Source organism: Polyodon spathula, chromosome 2 (genome assembly GCF_017654505.1).
Source record: "Polyodon spathula isolate WHYD16114869_AA chromosome 2, ASM1765450v1, whole genome shotgun sequence".
In the NCBI taxonomy this organism is placed as follows: Eukaryota; Metazoa; Chordata; class Actinopteri; order Acipenseriformes; family Polyodontidae; genus Polyodon; species Polyodon spathula.
This window is the reverse complement of record NC_054535.1, coordinates 101,972,984-101,990,474: the sequence shown is the minus strand read 5'-3', so window position 1 is coordinate 101,990,474 and position 17,491 is coordinate 101,972,984. Positions and strand designations below refer to the sequence as shown.

Here is a 17,491-nt window from a genome sequence, read left to right as displayed (position 1 = left end):
GAAAATCAGTTCTATGATTGTTAAATGTAAGTGATATTAACAGGAGTGTGATAATAACAACAGTGATTATATCAGGAGCCTGTCCCTGATTACAGCACTCCCATTATATGCTGATATTAAGTAGAACCTTTAGAATGTGCTTTTACAGTATTAAAAAGTTAAAAAAAAAAAAAAAAAAATCAAATGTACAATTTGACCAATTGCAATAAGAACATAAGAAAGTTTACAAACGAGAGGAGGCCATTCGACCCATCTTGCACTTTTAGTTGTTAGTAGCTTATTGATCCCAGAATCTCATCAAGCAGCTTCTTGAAGGATCCCAGGGTGTCAGCTTCAACAACATTACTACTCAGAATTATCATAATCATAAAAAGAAATAAACAGTACTTATTTAAAGGTTAACAGGAGTTCTGCTGCACTTAATAAAATATCTAGAAAATTCCACAGAGTAGGAAACAATGGCCGTGTGTGTGTGTGTTAACTTGTGTTTCAGTGTGGCTGCTGCTGCTTCGAAAGGTTCACAAGAACATGTCAAGAGAGACCACAATGCAGTTATATCAGCCGTTCCCTGACAAGTAAGTCACTACTGGCACTAATGTTATTCATGTGGAGGCTTGAAGTCAGAACTTAGCTTCAAAACACTTTCAAATGCTGGTAAGAAAGTGTCCCAGAGAATCATACTGGTGAAATAAAATATGAGACACTTTCCTCAACAATGTCATTTGTTAACTTTTGCACCATTTTGACTCCCAATCAAGTATTGCACTTGCAGTGGGTCTCCTCCAAGCGGCTGACGATGTCCTTGCCTCTCTGCTAGAGAGCTTGCTCTTTAGTTGAATAGCAGGATGATTGTCTTGAAACCATGATGCTAGTTTGTGCCCCTTTCTTTAACCACTGGATCACCATGTTATACATTGCTGAGAAGTGACAGACATGTCATTAGCAGCCTCCCTTTGCTCTGGCCTACAAAACACTGACATTTCAGCATTTAAATAAACTGTGGATGTTCATGGAATCCACTTCCCTTCCAACAAGATTAATGCAGAAGCAAACTGGTCACATATTCTAAAAGGATTTTGAATTCAGTTTTGACAAAAGCCTATATGTGGCTATATAGAGTTGTGGCAGTCAGGATTCACTGAGCAATTTTCAGCCAAGACATGCAGCTAATTCAATAATTAAACCCATTTCTAGACATGCAGTAAATCAAGAGTCTACCAGGCAAAGAAATCAATTGTCAATTACACTAATTGAAAGCAATTCCTTTTGTGTAAGTTTGATACAGAACAGCAGGCTGTAAAGGTCACTTTACAACAAAGTAAATGAAAGAAACAGAATATTCAAACTATGCTTTCATCTGCTGTTTGCTTTGATCTCATAACTTATGGTACACATTGCAGTTTCACAAACAACAACGCAGCCAGGATTTACATTAAAAATGACATAAAGAATAAGCATTTAGTAACATTCTCAATATTTTGAAGTGACAGGTACTGTATCAGGTGTACTAGATAGTCAGACACGCCGCTTCTCTGGTTTACCTCCCAGCACCCAGTCTCCTCTCATGCCACAGATACAGGATTTTTCACACTATATTTCCTGTGTACTGGTAAACAGGAAACCCATCTATCTGGTAAAAGTGCAGCTCTGTATTGTGAACTGCTGCATTGCTGTGGAAACCGGTTTTATGGATATCTTTAAACAGAATTGCCTTTTAGTTTTTTTTTTTTTAATGATATTTAATAGCAGTCTAATATCAAATGTGCAGTCTGGAAAGATGCTTTTAAAAAACTGAAATTTAATAGAAAAAAAAATATATTTTTTGCTATTTTCCCCTTACATGTTTATATAGATTTTAAACATTCTGTCTACAATCAATAGGAATCTATTGGAAGATTCTAGGTATTCTAGGTATTGGAACACATAAATACATATTACTGTACTACCATAATTAAGAATGATCTTTTAGTTTAGTTTTTTATATATTTCTTATAATAGCACATATAAATCAGGAAAAAGCATTGGGGCTTCTGATTAACAGAACAGATTTTCTGGTTTTCTTTCTCCCCGGCCAGGGGACAAGCCTTGTTTCCTAGAGGAACTTTCTAGAGGACCTGCTGTCCAATCAGGATAGAATAACAATGGCGCTGCTGGAGCAGGCCTTTCGGATCAAGGAGGACATCGTCACCAACCTGCTGGGGACCCAGGGCACCTACCAGGCAAAGACTGCCTCCAGAACACTCCTGGAGAACCACATCCAGACCATCACCAGCATTGTCAAGCAGCCCAGCACAGACATTGAGGTAAAGATAGACATGGTGACCATGGACCTGGAACAGATCAGGGACTGGGGCTGAAATTGCATTATGTGCATATTTATCTCTTTCGTCTGTTAGAACTTCAGTATCATTAACCTGCATTTTTCTGGGAATTTCTGTTCTCATGTCTTCATAAGCAGACTGCCCCTTCTCCCAACCCCCCCCCAATAGCATGATGTGGGTCATGCTACTGAAAATGAAATATTTAACCAATAACTGCTTACAGAGGCTTCATCTAACATCAAGACTATTGGACGAGTCCATTCAAATTACTAGCATCTTTCTGGATCACAAAATCTAGGTGATAAAAATTAAGTAAATCATTTTATTTGGACACCAAACAGCATCAAAGTTGAAGAAAAGGAGTTTCCCAAAGTATTGAGCTTTTTTAGTGAAAGATTTTTTGTTTTTTTCTACTTTGGTGCTGTTTGGTGTTGCAATAAAATGATCACAGGATGAGATGTCCTTACAGTATGAGCAAAGATAGTTTTCTTGATTTATCCATTAACTGTACTTGATCTGTCACTTGACATCTTTTGCTTAGTCTGCCATGAATCTTTCTGACACCAAGTACAACCACCCAAAATCAAAACAACCAACAAATTTGAGTCACTTCAGAATTTTGATGAGCAGAACCAACAACAAGCGAACGAAAGGAACAACATCCAGGATCCCATTAACAGTGGTGACCAGACAGCAAAAAGAAGGGAGGTCATGATTGTTGGGGACTCCACATTGAGAAACACAGCAAGTTCAATTCGCAGTTTGGACCCCCTTACTACAACAGTGTGCTGCCTTCCGGGAGCCTCGGTCAAGCACATCACTGAGAACGTGGACAGGCTCCTAGAACGAACAGGAGACGACCCGGTAGTAGTCGTCCACATCGGTACAAACAACATTGGAAGAGACAGACCAAAATCCCTGCAAAACAAATTCAGAGAGCTAGGAAGGAAATTAAAAGAGAAAACCAAAACTGTGGTATTTTCTGGTATACTACCGGCACCTTGCAAAGGACCATATGAACAGCTGGAAATAATTAATCTAAACGCATGGCTGAAGACGTGGTGCACACGGGAAGGCTTCACCTATCTTGATCATTGGACCATATTCTACAACGAGGAATATAATATTTGTGGGTATACACTGTATAGGAAAGACAGGCAGGACAGAAGAGGAGGAGGGGTGGCGCTATACATAAGAAACAGTCTTGAAGCCCAGGTGTTAAACTTGGACAAAGAAAATAAAACCGAATCAATATGGGTCAGAATAACGGACAAAAATTCAAAGGGCATAATAATAGGAGCATGCTGTAGACCACCAGATTCAGATGGTGAGCAAAATAATCTGTTATACAATGACATTAGAAATGCGTGTAGCAAAGGAGAAGCCATACTAATGGGGGATTTCAACTTCCCCCAAATAAAATGGGAAAACCCGGTGGGGAGCACAAAGGATGAAATAGAAATGGTGGAAATGACAAATGACTGCTTCCTAACACAATTTGTCAAGGCACCCACTAGAGGGGAGGCATGCCTTGATTTAGTCTTTTCAAATAACGAAGACAGAATAACTAAAACAGAGGTCAGAGAACCACTAGCAAACTCAGACCACAACATGGTCTCATTTGAAGTGTTCTTTAAAACCCCAAAAGTAATGACTAAAGCTAAGGTTTACAATTTTAGAAAAGCAAACTATGAAGGTATGAAACAGAGACTAACAGAAGTAGATTGGACTAAAATAGAGAAAACACCCACAGAAGAAGGATGGTTGTTCTTCAAAAATGTAGTGCACAAAACAATTACATCCCTAAAGTAGACAAATCTAAATGTAAAACTAAATTGCAAAAATGGTTTAACAGATCAATTAAAAAAAGAATTCAGTGAAAAAAGACACTTTACAGAGCATTAAAAAAGGACCAAAAAGAAAGTATGCAGAAAGAGTACACAGAACTGCAAACGCAAGTCAAAAAGGAAGTTAGAAAGGCCAAGAGAGAAATAGAAATGAACATTGCTAAGGGAGCTAAAACCAATTCCAAAATGTTTGTCCAATATTACAACAGCAAGCGAACATTCAAAGAGGAGATTAAATGTTTAAGAGATACAAATGGCAAAATCGTAGAAGAAGAAAAAAAAATAGCAAATATATTAAATGATTACTTTTCACAAGTTTTTACAAAGGAAGATACTGACAACATGCCCCACATGTCATCCAGTTCCTATCCAGTTTTAAATAACTTTAGCATAACTGAGGCAGAAGTGTTAAAGGGACTAGGAGCTCTTAAAATAAACAAATCCCCTGGGCCGGATGAGATCCTCCCAGTAGTACTCAAAGAAATGAAAGAAGTAATTTATAAACCGCTAACCAAGATCATGCAGCAGTCTCCTGACACAGGGGTGGTACCGATCCACAAAAAGGGAAACAAAACTGAACCTAAGCCTGACTTCTATTATATGCAAACTTATGGAAACTATAATAAGATCCAAAATGGAAAATTACCTATATGGTAACAGGGTACTGGGAGACAGTCAACATGGTTTTAGGAAAGGGAGATCGTGTCTAACTAACTTGCTTGATTTTTTTGAGGATGCAACATCAAGAATGGATAATTGCAAAGCATATGACATGGTTTATTTAGATTTCCAGAAAGCTTTTGACAAAGTCCCGCACAAAAGATTAATTCTCAAACTGAACGCAGTTGGGATTCAAGGAAACACATGTACATGGATTAGGGAGTGGTTAACATGTAGAAAACAGAAAGTACTGATTAGAGGAAAAACCTCAGAATGAAGTGTGGTAACCAGTGGAGTACCACAGGGATCAGTATTAGGTCCTTTGCTATTCCTAATCTACATTAATGATTTAGATTCTGGTATAGTAAGCAAACTTGTTAAATTTGCAGATGACACAAAAGTAGGAGGAGTGGCAAACACTGCTGCAGCAGCAAAGGTCATTCAAAATGATCTAGACAAGATTCAGAACTGGGCAGACACATGGCAAATGACATTTAATAGAGAAAAGTGTAAGGTACTGCACGCAGGAAATAAAAATGTACATTATAAATAACATATGGGAGATACTGAAATTGGAGAAGGAATCTATGAAAAAGACCTAGGAGTTTTTGTTGACTCAGAAATGTCTTCATCTAGACAATGTGGGGAAGCTATAAAAAAGGCTAACAAGATGCTCGGATACATTGTGAAAAGTGTTGAATTTAAATCAAGGGAAGTAATGTTAAAACTGTACAATGCACTAGTAAGACCTCATCTTGAATATTGTGTGCAGTTCTGGTCACCTCGCTATAAAAAAGATATTGCTGCTCTAGAAAGAGTGCAAAGAAGAGCGACCAGAATTATTCCGGGCTAAAAGGCATGTCATATGCAGACAGGCTGAAAGAATTGAATCTGTTCAGTCTTGAACAAAGAAGACTACGTGGCGACCTAATTCAAGCATTCAAAATTCTAAAAGGTATTGACAGTGTCGACCTAAGGGACTTTTTCGACCTGAAAAAAGAAACAAGGACCAGGGGTCACAAATGGAGATTAGACAAAGGGGCATTCAGAACAGAAAATAGGAGGCACTTTTTTACACAGAGAATCGTGAGGGTCTGGAATCAACTCCCCAGTAATAATGTTGAAGCTGCCACCCTGGGATCCTTCAGGAAGCTGCTTGATGAGAGTCTGGGATCAATAAGCTACTAACAACCAAACGAGCAAGATGGGCCGAATGGCCTCCTCTCGTTTGTAAACTTTCTTATGTTCTTATGTTCTTATGTACTGATTTTCTACAGTTCACAGAATCCCAGAATCCCAATGCAACTTGATGGAGTAATGGTGAGGTCTTAAAGGCTCTGGTAGATACTGGTAGATCAAAGAAGGCATATTTTTCTCTGGGTCAAGGAAAACAAATCAGACATCATCATTGTTAAATACCATTATAGATAGAAAGATGGGAAAATGATACTAGAGCCGTTGAAAGATGGAAGTGTTTTGTTAAAGGGTTACCACTACATCTTTTAGTAGAAGAGGAAAGATGCACATCCATTGTGTTCAGTCTTGTGCTTTAAAGTTCATTTTCTGTTGTTAGCTTGCAAACCACTGCCTTATCAAATAAAAATGAAAAGGGGACCATAGGTAGCCCTTCCCCATCAATTGACTGATTACAGCAAGCTCTCTTGATCATAGCTCAAAGCCCTGATTAGAACTGAAATTATTAGGCTTCCAAGCCAAAGGCAGGGAAGTCTATTATTATTGTTAAATTGTTTTTTTTTAGTTGTTTTTTTTTTTTTTTTTTTTTTTTTTTTTTTTTTTATTAGCCTAGTGTTATTGTTAAGATTTCTTTTTTTTAATATTATTATTATTCCCCAAACTTTAAACTGCTGTTGCTTCGAGGCTGTGTGACTGTTCAGGTTCTGACTTGGCAGGTAACAAACTCGATACGTTGCCTGTCAGATGTTAAAAAAAAAAAAAAATTTGCTGCTGCATCCTTGCAATTGGCGCAGTGATGCATTTTTCGATAAAACCTTTCGAAATCTTCTTCTTGGGAACCGGTGAAGCGATTGACCTGAAACTTGGCATTTATCATCAGCATCCAAACCCGCATTAAGTTTGCAAAGCAGAAGTTGCTGTGATAAATTTTCATGTCAAAATGGCTGCCACAAATGTTATCAAAACGCACCCCTACCAAACTGCTGCTGTTTGAAAGCTGTTTGCTCAACAAACTCCAAACTTGGTAGTTATTGTCCCAGTAACAATGGGATATAAAGATGTGAAAATGGTGATGTTTTATAAAACAATATGGCCACCACTTATACATTTACATTTGAAATTTAAATCTGCGTCAGTTGACAAACTATTTACTTCACTAACTCCAAACTTCACAATTATCTTCCCTGATACTGTATCAATACAACTGACTTTTAAAAAATTGTGTTGACCTGAAACCAAAATGGCTGTTTTAGTAATAACAAAACTCAAACTAAAACATGTTAATATTAGGAAAAAGTAATGTTATAAAAAATATGTTTTTAATCGAGATTTAAAAATAACAGTTGAAGGTGAATCGTTAATAAAAGACGGTATAGAGTTCCGGAGTGTGGGGGCATTAAAACATAATGCAGCCTCTCCAATCCTTTAACGACTCACCCTCGGAATACACAGAATGAGTTCCGGCTGATATGGAATTAGCATGTCATTCAAGTAGTCTGGAGCTAATCCATTCAATAGTCTGGAGCTAATCCATTCAATGCTTTAAGTACTACTAATAAAACTTCAAAATCAAGCCTATAACACAGGGGAAGCCAATGCAATGATGCCAACACAGGTGTAATGTGAGCCCTTTGTTCTCGTTAAAATTCTAGCAGCTGCATTTTGCACACGCTGCAGGCATGATAGAGCATAACATGTCAGTCCAGAAAATAAAGCGTCACAGTAATCTAATCTAGAAAAAATAAAAACATGCACTAATTTCTCAGCATCATCCTAGGACAGAAAAGATCTAACTTTAGCAATATTTCTCACATGATAGAGACTCTAGTAATATGTTTAATATGCAATTCAAACCCAAGCTCAGAGTCAAAAATAACCACCAGGTTTCTCACCTCAGATTTTACATTTGAGTTTAACATAAACCAATGTTTGTCGACTCCATCTGTTGTTTAGAGCCTAAAAGTAGGATTTCTGTCTTATTCTGATTTAACTGTAAAAATTAGAGACATCCAGCTTCTAATATTGGCAAGACACTTAAATAAGACATTGACAGCTGTTTTGTCACCTGGTTTAACAGATATGTAAATCTGTGTATCATCTGCATAGCTGTGAAAATTCACCCCATGTTTCCGAATAATCTCCCCAAATGGAATCATGATGTATTAAGAGAATAACATGGGACCAAGAGTGGAGCCCTGCAGGACACCACAATGCGTTTTGGCTAATCCGGATGTAGATTCTCCTAAAGCAATACAATATTGTCTATTCGATAAATATGATTTGCACCCATTTAGAACAGTACCAGAGAGGCCCACCCATTCACTAAGAGGATGAATTAAAATCTCCTAATTCATGATATCAAAGGCAGCACTCTGGTCTAAAAAGATCAGTACAGATAAACAATTTGAGTCTACACGCACACATAGACATTCACCACTTAGACCAACACAGTCTCAGTGCTATGGTTAGAGCGAAATTCGGGCTGAAAATTCTCAAAGACGCTATTGTTATCAAGGAAACTATTAATTTAAAAACTACCTTTTCAAGTACCTTATGTGTATTTAAAGATTATATTATGTAATATATTATATATTTATAGTATATATATATATATATATATATATATATATATATATATATATATATATATATATATTTGAAGACACTGGAAAAGACTAGACAAAACATTTATTCCAGAACTGGAAACATTTATCCTAGTATTACCACTACAACATTTCTTGTTTCAATATTTAGTGTGTGTGTGTATATATTTTTTTGGTTTGATCCGCTTCAGGTCTTGGAAGGACAGATCCTTCAGTGGGATGGAATTTCTTCAGGAACAAGCTTGGCAGTTCAGAACCTGGATCACAAGCACCTGGCTGGGATTGGAGACCTGCGTGGAAGAGTGGCCAGGTACCAATCCCAGAAGGAATAGCAGTAGCGCTGGCACCTGGAAACGTGTATGCGGAGTGTCCTTGTGCATCACACCTGCAACAGGCACGCACTCCCATTTATTCAGACTCGTCCTAGGATTCAAGTACAATGATGCCGCAGATATCTGTATAGCATCTTTTAAGTAAGACCCAAAAACAAAAACTTGGATCAAAGTTGTTTGTTTTGTTAAATGGATAGCAGCGTCATAAGTCATAATTCAATTTAAATCCTAGGATCAGTCTACGGTTTTCCTTTTTAAAGATGGATTTTATCAGGAAGACCTATAAACTACAATCTAAACTTTTTTTTTGTTTTTGTTTCAGCTTACTTGACACAGAACTCTGAGTTCCCAGTTGAAAATGTACAATCTACTGAAAGTGCCTCATAGTGTGTATCCAGCTCACGCTCCCTCCAGCAACAATGCTGGTGCTCCGTTTGAAATGAGTGGATATTGTGGGGAACATTAAGCAGTGTTTCAGGAGGGAACATGATACACTGGATACACTATGGTACTCACAAGAGCTATTATCTTCCTTTAGATTGATGAATCCATTAAAAAAAAAAAAAAAAAATCAATGCAAATCAGGATTAAGTTATAATATACTGAAGGTAAAGCAATGCTTTTCTTGTGTACACTTTGGTTTGTATCTTTCAAGTGAGATCACTTATTCAAGTTATTTGATAGAAAAGGCAGTTAGTTCAAATGAATTGCTGATAAATGAAAGGGGTGGCGGGTACAGTATTCATATGATAGACTTTTAATTTTAATTTTTAACTATCGTAGATGCGACGCCAGCATCTCCAAACTGTCTGGAGATGTGAGTTCTTCCAGCCAAGAGATCCAGAAACTACAGAAAGAAACCCATGATGTGACGTCAGCCCTGGAGATGCACAAAGAGCTTGAACTGAAGGTGAGCGGAGTGGATCCTATTGAATAAGTGTTGGCATGGCGATCAGCGCATTGCAATCCTGTCACTGTGCAAACAACAGCCTGGGCGTTTTAGAGTGGAGGTTAAGTTGCAAAAAACTGTCAATCATGTATTGGTTTCAAGCCTATCTTGAGGCCCTGCTCTGGTGGGATAGCTTGCAATGGATAAAGCTGTTTATTGACACCACATTATTCACTCATGTAACAGTTACACAATCTCTACATTTAAACATCTTCAAAATAATGATGGAAAAGCTGACAGAACAAAAGCTGTTCACTTGATTTTAAAGTCCCCCCGAGGCAGTTTACAGAACTTGACTGTAATCGAGTTTCAAGCAATTTAAAGCTACACAGAGAGATAGATGAGACTTTCAGCTTCAGGTATTGAGCAATTTACTTGACAGATGATGAAGTCACTGGTTGAAAGCACATCCCATGAGCCATACATTGTAACTAAATAAATCACAGCTTTGAGATTAACTTTTACTGCCTGTCTCACACAGACCCTGATTAACAATAACCCTGAACTACCTAATGTTACCCTAGATAAGGGAGGCCAAAACTAGTGTTAATCGGGGTCCATGAAACCAGCTTTTAAATAGGTGTTCATTTTTGGAGATTTAGTAGTTACTGTAAAATGGTCTTCTGCTCTGCCAGAGAAATTGTTTTTCTCAGCAGCAATTCAAAATGTACCGCCATTACTGATTACATTTTCAATCACCCTCTAGTGGCAAGCATGTAAAATTACATGCAACTTACAGTTCTCCGTTAGATTTATGTACAAATACACTGACTGGTCAAATAATTACCTGCCACCAAAGTTTTGTAACCCTATGGCAAAGACTCTACACTACAGCACTACATACTCCCTACTAAGAGACGGGACAGTTAATTTGTTTAAGAGCTACACTCTCTTTCTATAAGAAGTGTACTTGTAACATGATTCCTGATGGAAATCACAGACCTCTTCACAATTGCAGATTGAAACTTTTGCACTTTTACTCAAAAACCAGGGTGATCGAATGAATGTAAAGGGTGACTATAAACATGCAGGCTACATCACAAGGTCTGGATGATATAACATGAACATGCAGGGAGAGTACAGTAGTGGGTCTCTCTCAAACAGCTTGTGTGGTGAACCAAAGCGAAGCTCTGTTTCCATCTGCACCCTGAAACCAGTCTGTAACACTTGCTCGAACATAAACTGGGGCTGCCACCAGTTCCATCTGCAGTCTGCATTGCAATCAGTAACTGTATGTAACACTATGGTGAACAATTGTCTATATGTATCACATTTGTTGTATAATTCCCATTCAAAAAGGACTAGGGATGATTAGAAGGAGAATTTGAAAGCAAGGGGTAGAAATTTGGCCCCAGGGGCACTAGACGAGGTCACCAATCCCGCTATGGTAGGAAATGGAAAGGAGGTGAAAGGCTACCCCAACTTCTACATTTCTGAGGACAAAATATACCTCACTTGTGTGACAAACACCCACATGCAGTGCTACAGTACAAACACGGTTTAATCTCTAATCTTCTAACTGACAGGCTGAAGAGTATATTTCAATGGTACAGTCTAGTTGAAGACTGGGAAAGGCATCATGACTTTCAGCACGGAACTCCCCACTGAGCTGGTAAATTCAGTATCATCCACACAGTGGGGAGATTAATAGGTTAAAGCCTCATTTCACTCTTGACAGACCAGGGTCATTAGCAGAAAGCCATTTCTTTGGAGTGAAAAATATGTTTCCACTCAATCTATAGTTATGGCCAAAAGTTTTGCATCGCCCTATAGAATTAACATATTTTAACAAATTTGAATGAAACCTACTGGACGTTACGTTAACATTGAATTACAGGCCGCTTTGTAGTTCTCCATACACTTAATGAAAAACTAAAAAAAAAAATTAAATGTGACAAAATACTGTACTACTATTATGGCTTCCGGTAGACTTTTGCAATATAATTTTGTAGTTCTTTTGATTGCAGGATGTTAAATAAAAGATCTAAATTATGTTCATATACTTTTTTTACTATTATTATGTCTCAATCCTAAAATTCTAGGTAGTGCAAAACTTTTGGCCGTAGCTATACAGTATATATCTTGATCAGATGTTCAATAGTAAATAAGTAATGTTTAAACACTTTGCTTATAATCACCATCTCAGTACAGGTGAAGAAATCTACGGTGTGTGTAAGGTGTTGAAACCAGTGCACGCATATCATATAATAACAGTATGTTCCTGGGTAGTAAGTGTTATTTCCTAATTGCTTATGCCTCAAAAGTATAGAAAAAGGCTATTATTCCCCATAAACTTTGCTTTTGTGACCAGGACAGTGATATTTCGAAATATCACTATTTCCAATGGGGAAACGGGCAAATGTGTGTCTTTTCGTTCACATAAAGTCAGAAAAGAACAACATATGAATCCAAATTAACATGTATTTATACTAAAGTAATACAAAAATGACTACAAAAGATTTAGAAGTGAGTAGTTTTTCGAGATTTACGATATATTATGTATTTACAGTATAATCGTAAATCTCGAAAAACTACTCACTTCTAAATCTTTTGTAGTCATTTTTGTATTACTTTAGTATAAATACATGTTAGTTTGGATTCATGTTGTTTTTTTCTGACTTTATGTGAACGAAAAGACACACATTTGCCCATTTTCCCATTGGAAATAGTGATATTTCAAAATATCACTGTCCTGGTCACAAAAGCAAAGTTTGTGAGGAATAATAGCCTTTTTCTATACTTTTGAGGCATAAGCAATTAAGAAATAACACTTACTACCCAGGAACAAAAAAAAAAAAAAAAAAATTGTTACACGGTGTAACCACACAGCACATGAAAGGTTAAAACTGGAGATGGGATATGTCAAACCCCTTAGCATAGTCTTCTCTAAGGACCAAGTCATTTCAGATCACATGGTGTGTAAACATGAAGTCAAATGTAAAAAAATAGTTTAAAAACAATGTGACACTGAAACGGTTAATATTCACTGGACACCACCTGTAATGAAACTTTACTGAGTGAATCATAGACCCCCAATACTAACCCTAATTCACAGCTACAGACTGCTCATGCATAACGCACTTCCCTTCAGCGATAAATATTTAGATATTTGTTTAGTGATTCCGATACATTTTTCGGCCCATTTTGTAGAGGGTTATCAGAAAGCAATACATTCCTTCATAAGGAAGAAATGCACTGTAGGAATAAGTTAAAGGAAAACCCTCAGAACTCCCACCCATCAACCTGGAAGCTCCATTAGAGAGAGATTCCATTCTAGAACTCGCTGTCGAGCTCTTTCTGTAGTTCTCGCAGTCATTCACTGCTTTGTTTTTTAAATGTTTTTAAAATACATTTCAATTTTATGCAGCACAGTCTTCCAGACTGATACAAATATGTCTTATTTAATAAATACTGAGATAATATGGTTTGGAAAGTGACCTTGTTTTACAAAACTACATTTCTAACGACCTACTATTCCCGCCTGGGGGGGGGTGGGGTGATCGTCCATATCTCCTGTGCCATTCAGCACCTCAAACTGTTTTTAGGGTTCAGAAGGTTAAAACCACACTGAACTGCACATTCAAACTCTTCATTTAATTACAACGCAATACTAAGGGCTCTGTGCTAGAATGAAAGTTTTTGCTTGTTTTAATATTAATTGTATTAATTGTACCACGGAGCACATACTGGCTAGAAGGAGAAGATGAAACTCAAATGAAACTCCATGTATTTCTTCCCTAGATAACGCAATTGCTGGGGAAAATGGAAACATCTGTGTCTGAACAGAACTCAAACTTAAGAGCAGCTCGAGGGGATCAACTCCACGAACTGCAGCTGCTAGATGTAAAGTAGGTCTTTATTTATTGCACATGCAAAGGATGAATTATTATTATTGAAGATAAATTACACGGGCCACACTGCTGTTAACCCCCATTTTACATGCTGTACGATCCTCTTTTGTAACTTCTCCTATTTTGTTGGGGCCACATCTTTATATGCTTTTTATTCCCGATTGTTGAAATGTGAAATGTTTTGGTCAGATAAACTGATAGACTGTATGCTCAATTAACATACAAGTATGTGGATGCCTGCATCACACATGTGCTCGGATACGCCCTCTGAAGCAGGGTAAGGACACAGTCTGAAAAATCGTGACCTTTATCCTGAAAGTACACTTTAACATGCAGTGTTCATAATGCAACCACGGGGCACGGTTCCCTTGAACAAACCCTGTTGAAACAAAACATCTAGTTCACAGTGGCTTTAAGGCAGAGCCAGCAGAAGTACAGTTCAGTATCCACTCATCGATTTGTCATTCTCCTGTCTTATTGCAAGACCCTAGGTGCTCTGGCTGATGTCAGGGAGCAGATTCACAGCCAGCGGAAGTGGGCTGAAGTGCAGCTGAGCCGGTCCCAGCAGGTCCAGACTCAGGGCACGGAGCAGCTCCAGTCACTGCTGCGGGAAAGAGTGGTAAGCGACTGCACATTGACTGCAGACAAGCAGGCATTAGGGTGGATTTTAAAAGCCCTTTACTCCAGAATCAATTAGCAGGGTACACAGTAGTAAACTTACAATGGGTAAACAGAGGAAAGGACAAATTGTAATGTATAGCAATCTCCTATTTTCAGGAATATTCAGTGAATTACAACCAGGCACAATCGAAACTGTACAAAAACATTAGGGTGCTTTTCTATCATAAGGGGAAAAAGGTATTTCTAAGATTATATAAAATAGGTCAACAAGTTCAGTTTTGGCAAAATGAATAAATAAAGTGCAGTAACCATTTGTTATTGGTGGCAGGTGGACTGATGTTCAGTATAAATCACTGCCTCACAGTAGCTCAATTTAGATGCACTATATGGATTCCAATAGGTGGTTGTGAGATTACTACAGTGTACATGAATTTTATCACTGTCACTTGCTTCTACGGACACCCAGGTCTGAATTACATCTTTTCACACCACCATACTGTAGCTATACTTTAAAAAAGGGATAGCCACAGTGAGTGAGAGTCTGGATCAGATCCCAGTTCTCATTACTAACCGTCAGGCTTCACCCACACTGTAAATATATTAAAGTAATTTACATTTTGGATTGAATTTGTTCATCTTTCCAGGAAATGACAGAAAAGAAAATGCAAGACAGCAAGAACCTCCTAACCGTCAGACTGGAAAAATGTGAAGAGAGGCAGGAACTTGAAATCAGGGCGAACAGAGCGAAGCACGCAGAAGACAAGCTCACCTCTAGGATTAGGAAAGTAGAGAAGATCTGGGAGGAGCCTGAGATCATAAAGACTGAATACAGATCAGGTGAGCACCTTTCACAGTACACGGGGAGTAATAACATGCATTAGGAGTATAAAGTCAGTGGTGAATTTGCACTGCTGCTGTGAAAAAAAAAAAAAAACACATGAAAAAATCTCAACCAAAACGTCACGATGTTGACGACTGAAATATCCTTGAGAGAAATGATGCCCATGACAGTAAATGCTTGGGGTGTTGGCTATAGGGCACTTTATTTTTTTTATTTTTTATAAATTTAGAATCTCCAATTATTTTACTCCCGATTTTCAAAAATTTAGAATGCCCAATTATTATTATTGTTTCTCCTTCACCGTGGTGATTCCGCACAAAGCTCAGGGACCTAAGGCCCAATCAGCGTCTTTTTCATCCAGGAACTCGAGAGCGGATGTCTGCAGGCTACCGGCCTCTGGAAGACAAAGACCAGCCCAGAAAATTTCCACCCCCAAAATTTCCACCCCCAAGCCTGGCCCGGATCCCGGGAGAGCCAAAGCTAATGCGGCATCCCCATAGTATCCCCAGCGAGGACCAGCTGCCTCGCACAACCAGGATTCAAACTTGCCATCTCTGGTTGTATGATTCACCCTGCAAGCCGCGGGGCAGTGCTTCTACCAGGGCAGCCATTCGGAGACCCTCACGGGGTCCTTTATAACTTGAAGGGGTTGACCTGGAATCTTGCTGCACATCATTTGAAAGCTTCCACAGGCATTGATTAAAACAATTAAAAAATACTGTGGACATTTTGAAGATTTACACAACAGACAAACCCGGATTTCCAATCACAGTACTGTGCATGAAACACTTTTCAGATACTAAAGTATAACAACTCCCCCCCCCCGACAGCTATCTGAGACAGACCCTACATCTTGTGCAGAGAAATACTGTTATTTACCACAACTAAAAGGAAAGCTTCTTAAAAGCCAACACTTCTGCATACTAAACTCTCCTGGAAGTAATCGCCGGTCTGTCTGGAAACCCCAATGTTAAAATAAAACATGTTGCAGATACAGGATCATCAATCTTTTGAATCCCTGGCCAGAATTTCTCTGAAGGATAATGCTTATTGCAGCAATCCATTACAAAAAGTAACTGCCTATGCTAACAGATTTCAAGGAACCAGTACACAGCATTTAAAAGTGTCCCTATTCATTTAACAGGGTTCGAGTCGATCCATGACGCTATCAGCTCCCTGCGGCAGATAAATGAGACCAACAACAGGATGCACAAAGAAAAGGTCCAGAAGGACATCAAGCAGATCAGAAGGAAGCTGGTTCAACTGAAAGATGTTTGACTTCACATCTTGAAATTGAACCAGTTGAACCAGGGAAAGCCTAAACTGGTAGAATTGTATATTGTCTGTTCCAATCATTTGTTTGTGTGCTTTTTTTTTTAATCTACTTAAAATGCTATTTTCCGAAATACACCGATTGTATTACTGTATGGGTCGGGGTCCCAGTGCAGCAAAGGGTGCTAGTGCTAGTTTCACCTCTGCATGGCTGAATCCAGCTCAGGTCCCATGCAAAATAAGTTTGGTGGGCTTAACTGCCCCCCTCAGTGGACAGCAGTGCACTTCCTTGCAATTCAGAATAATGGTCAATGTGCACCACATGGAGGGCATGCAGCAAACACTGCTCCCTCACTTCCTTCAACATGTTCTCATTTAGACCTTACTGAAACTGATTACCCCTAAAAACAGGGAGTTGGTGTAATCTCAGGATAAGGTGGTTGATGCAATCTAGGGGGATTCCCCAATTCTGTAAAAAGCTCTAATAAAACCCAGCTTTTTTACTGGGGAGAGGTGAAGGTCGATCAAATTAACCCCTAAGGCAAGGAGACACATATTTCAGCTGATGCCATCATCATCAGTACAGAGGGGAACAGTTTAAACATGTTCCTATACAGTACATTCAACTGGGCATTAGCTGAAGCATAGGTCTGTTTGCCTTTGTGTCTTATAAAATGTAACCCAACTTATGCTAGCATGTTTGAAGTCACAAATGAACTACCAAAAGCGTCGCACCAACAAGTAGGCTTTCCAGCCGTTCTGACTGACTAAACTATTTATTGAATTGCAACCACAGTATAAACAGAAGCTCCCTTTTCTGCTTCCCCACTGTTTGGGTATTTTGTGTAATTTTAACAATTTTTGAGACCATAAAAAGAGGTCTGATAATCTTGTTACTGATCCCTTTGTTCTGTAAAACAGAAAATTGTACAGTAGTAAAGTGTTATTTTATATAAAATGTATGTAAACATAATAAAACACATTTTCCCCAAGATTTATC

General features: G+C 38.3%; 1 protein-coding gene across 1 annotated transcript; it reads left to right on the top strand.

Annotated features, from left to right (window-relative positions):
- Positions 1-2,141: 2,141 nt before the first annotated feature.
- Positions 2,142-17,473, top strand: LOC121327352 (protein FAM81B-like). The gene is made up of 8 exons (XM_041271328.1): positions 2,142-2,303; positions 8,817-8,935; positions 9,741-9,867; positions 13,648-13,754; positions 14,031-14,034; positions 14,242-14,376; positions 15,023-15,215; positions 16,364-17,473. The coding sequence occupies exons 1-8, from the start codon at positions 2,142-2,144 to the stop codon at positions 16,495-16,497; spliced, it is 981 nt and encodes a 326-aa protein (XP_041127262.1). The 3' UTR covers positions 16,498-17,473.
- The last annotated feature ends 18 nt before the right edge of the window (positions 17,474-17,491 follow it).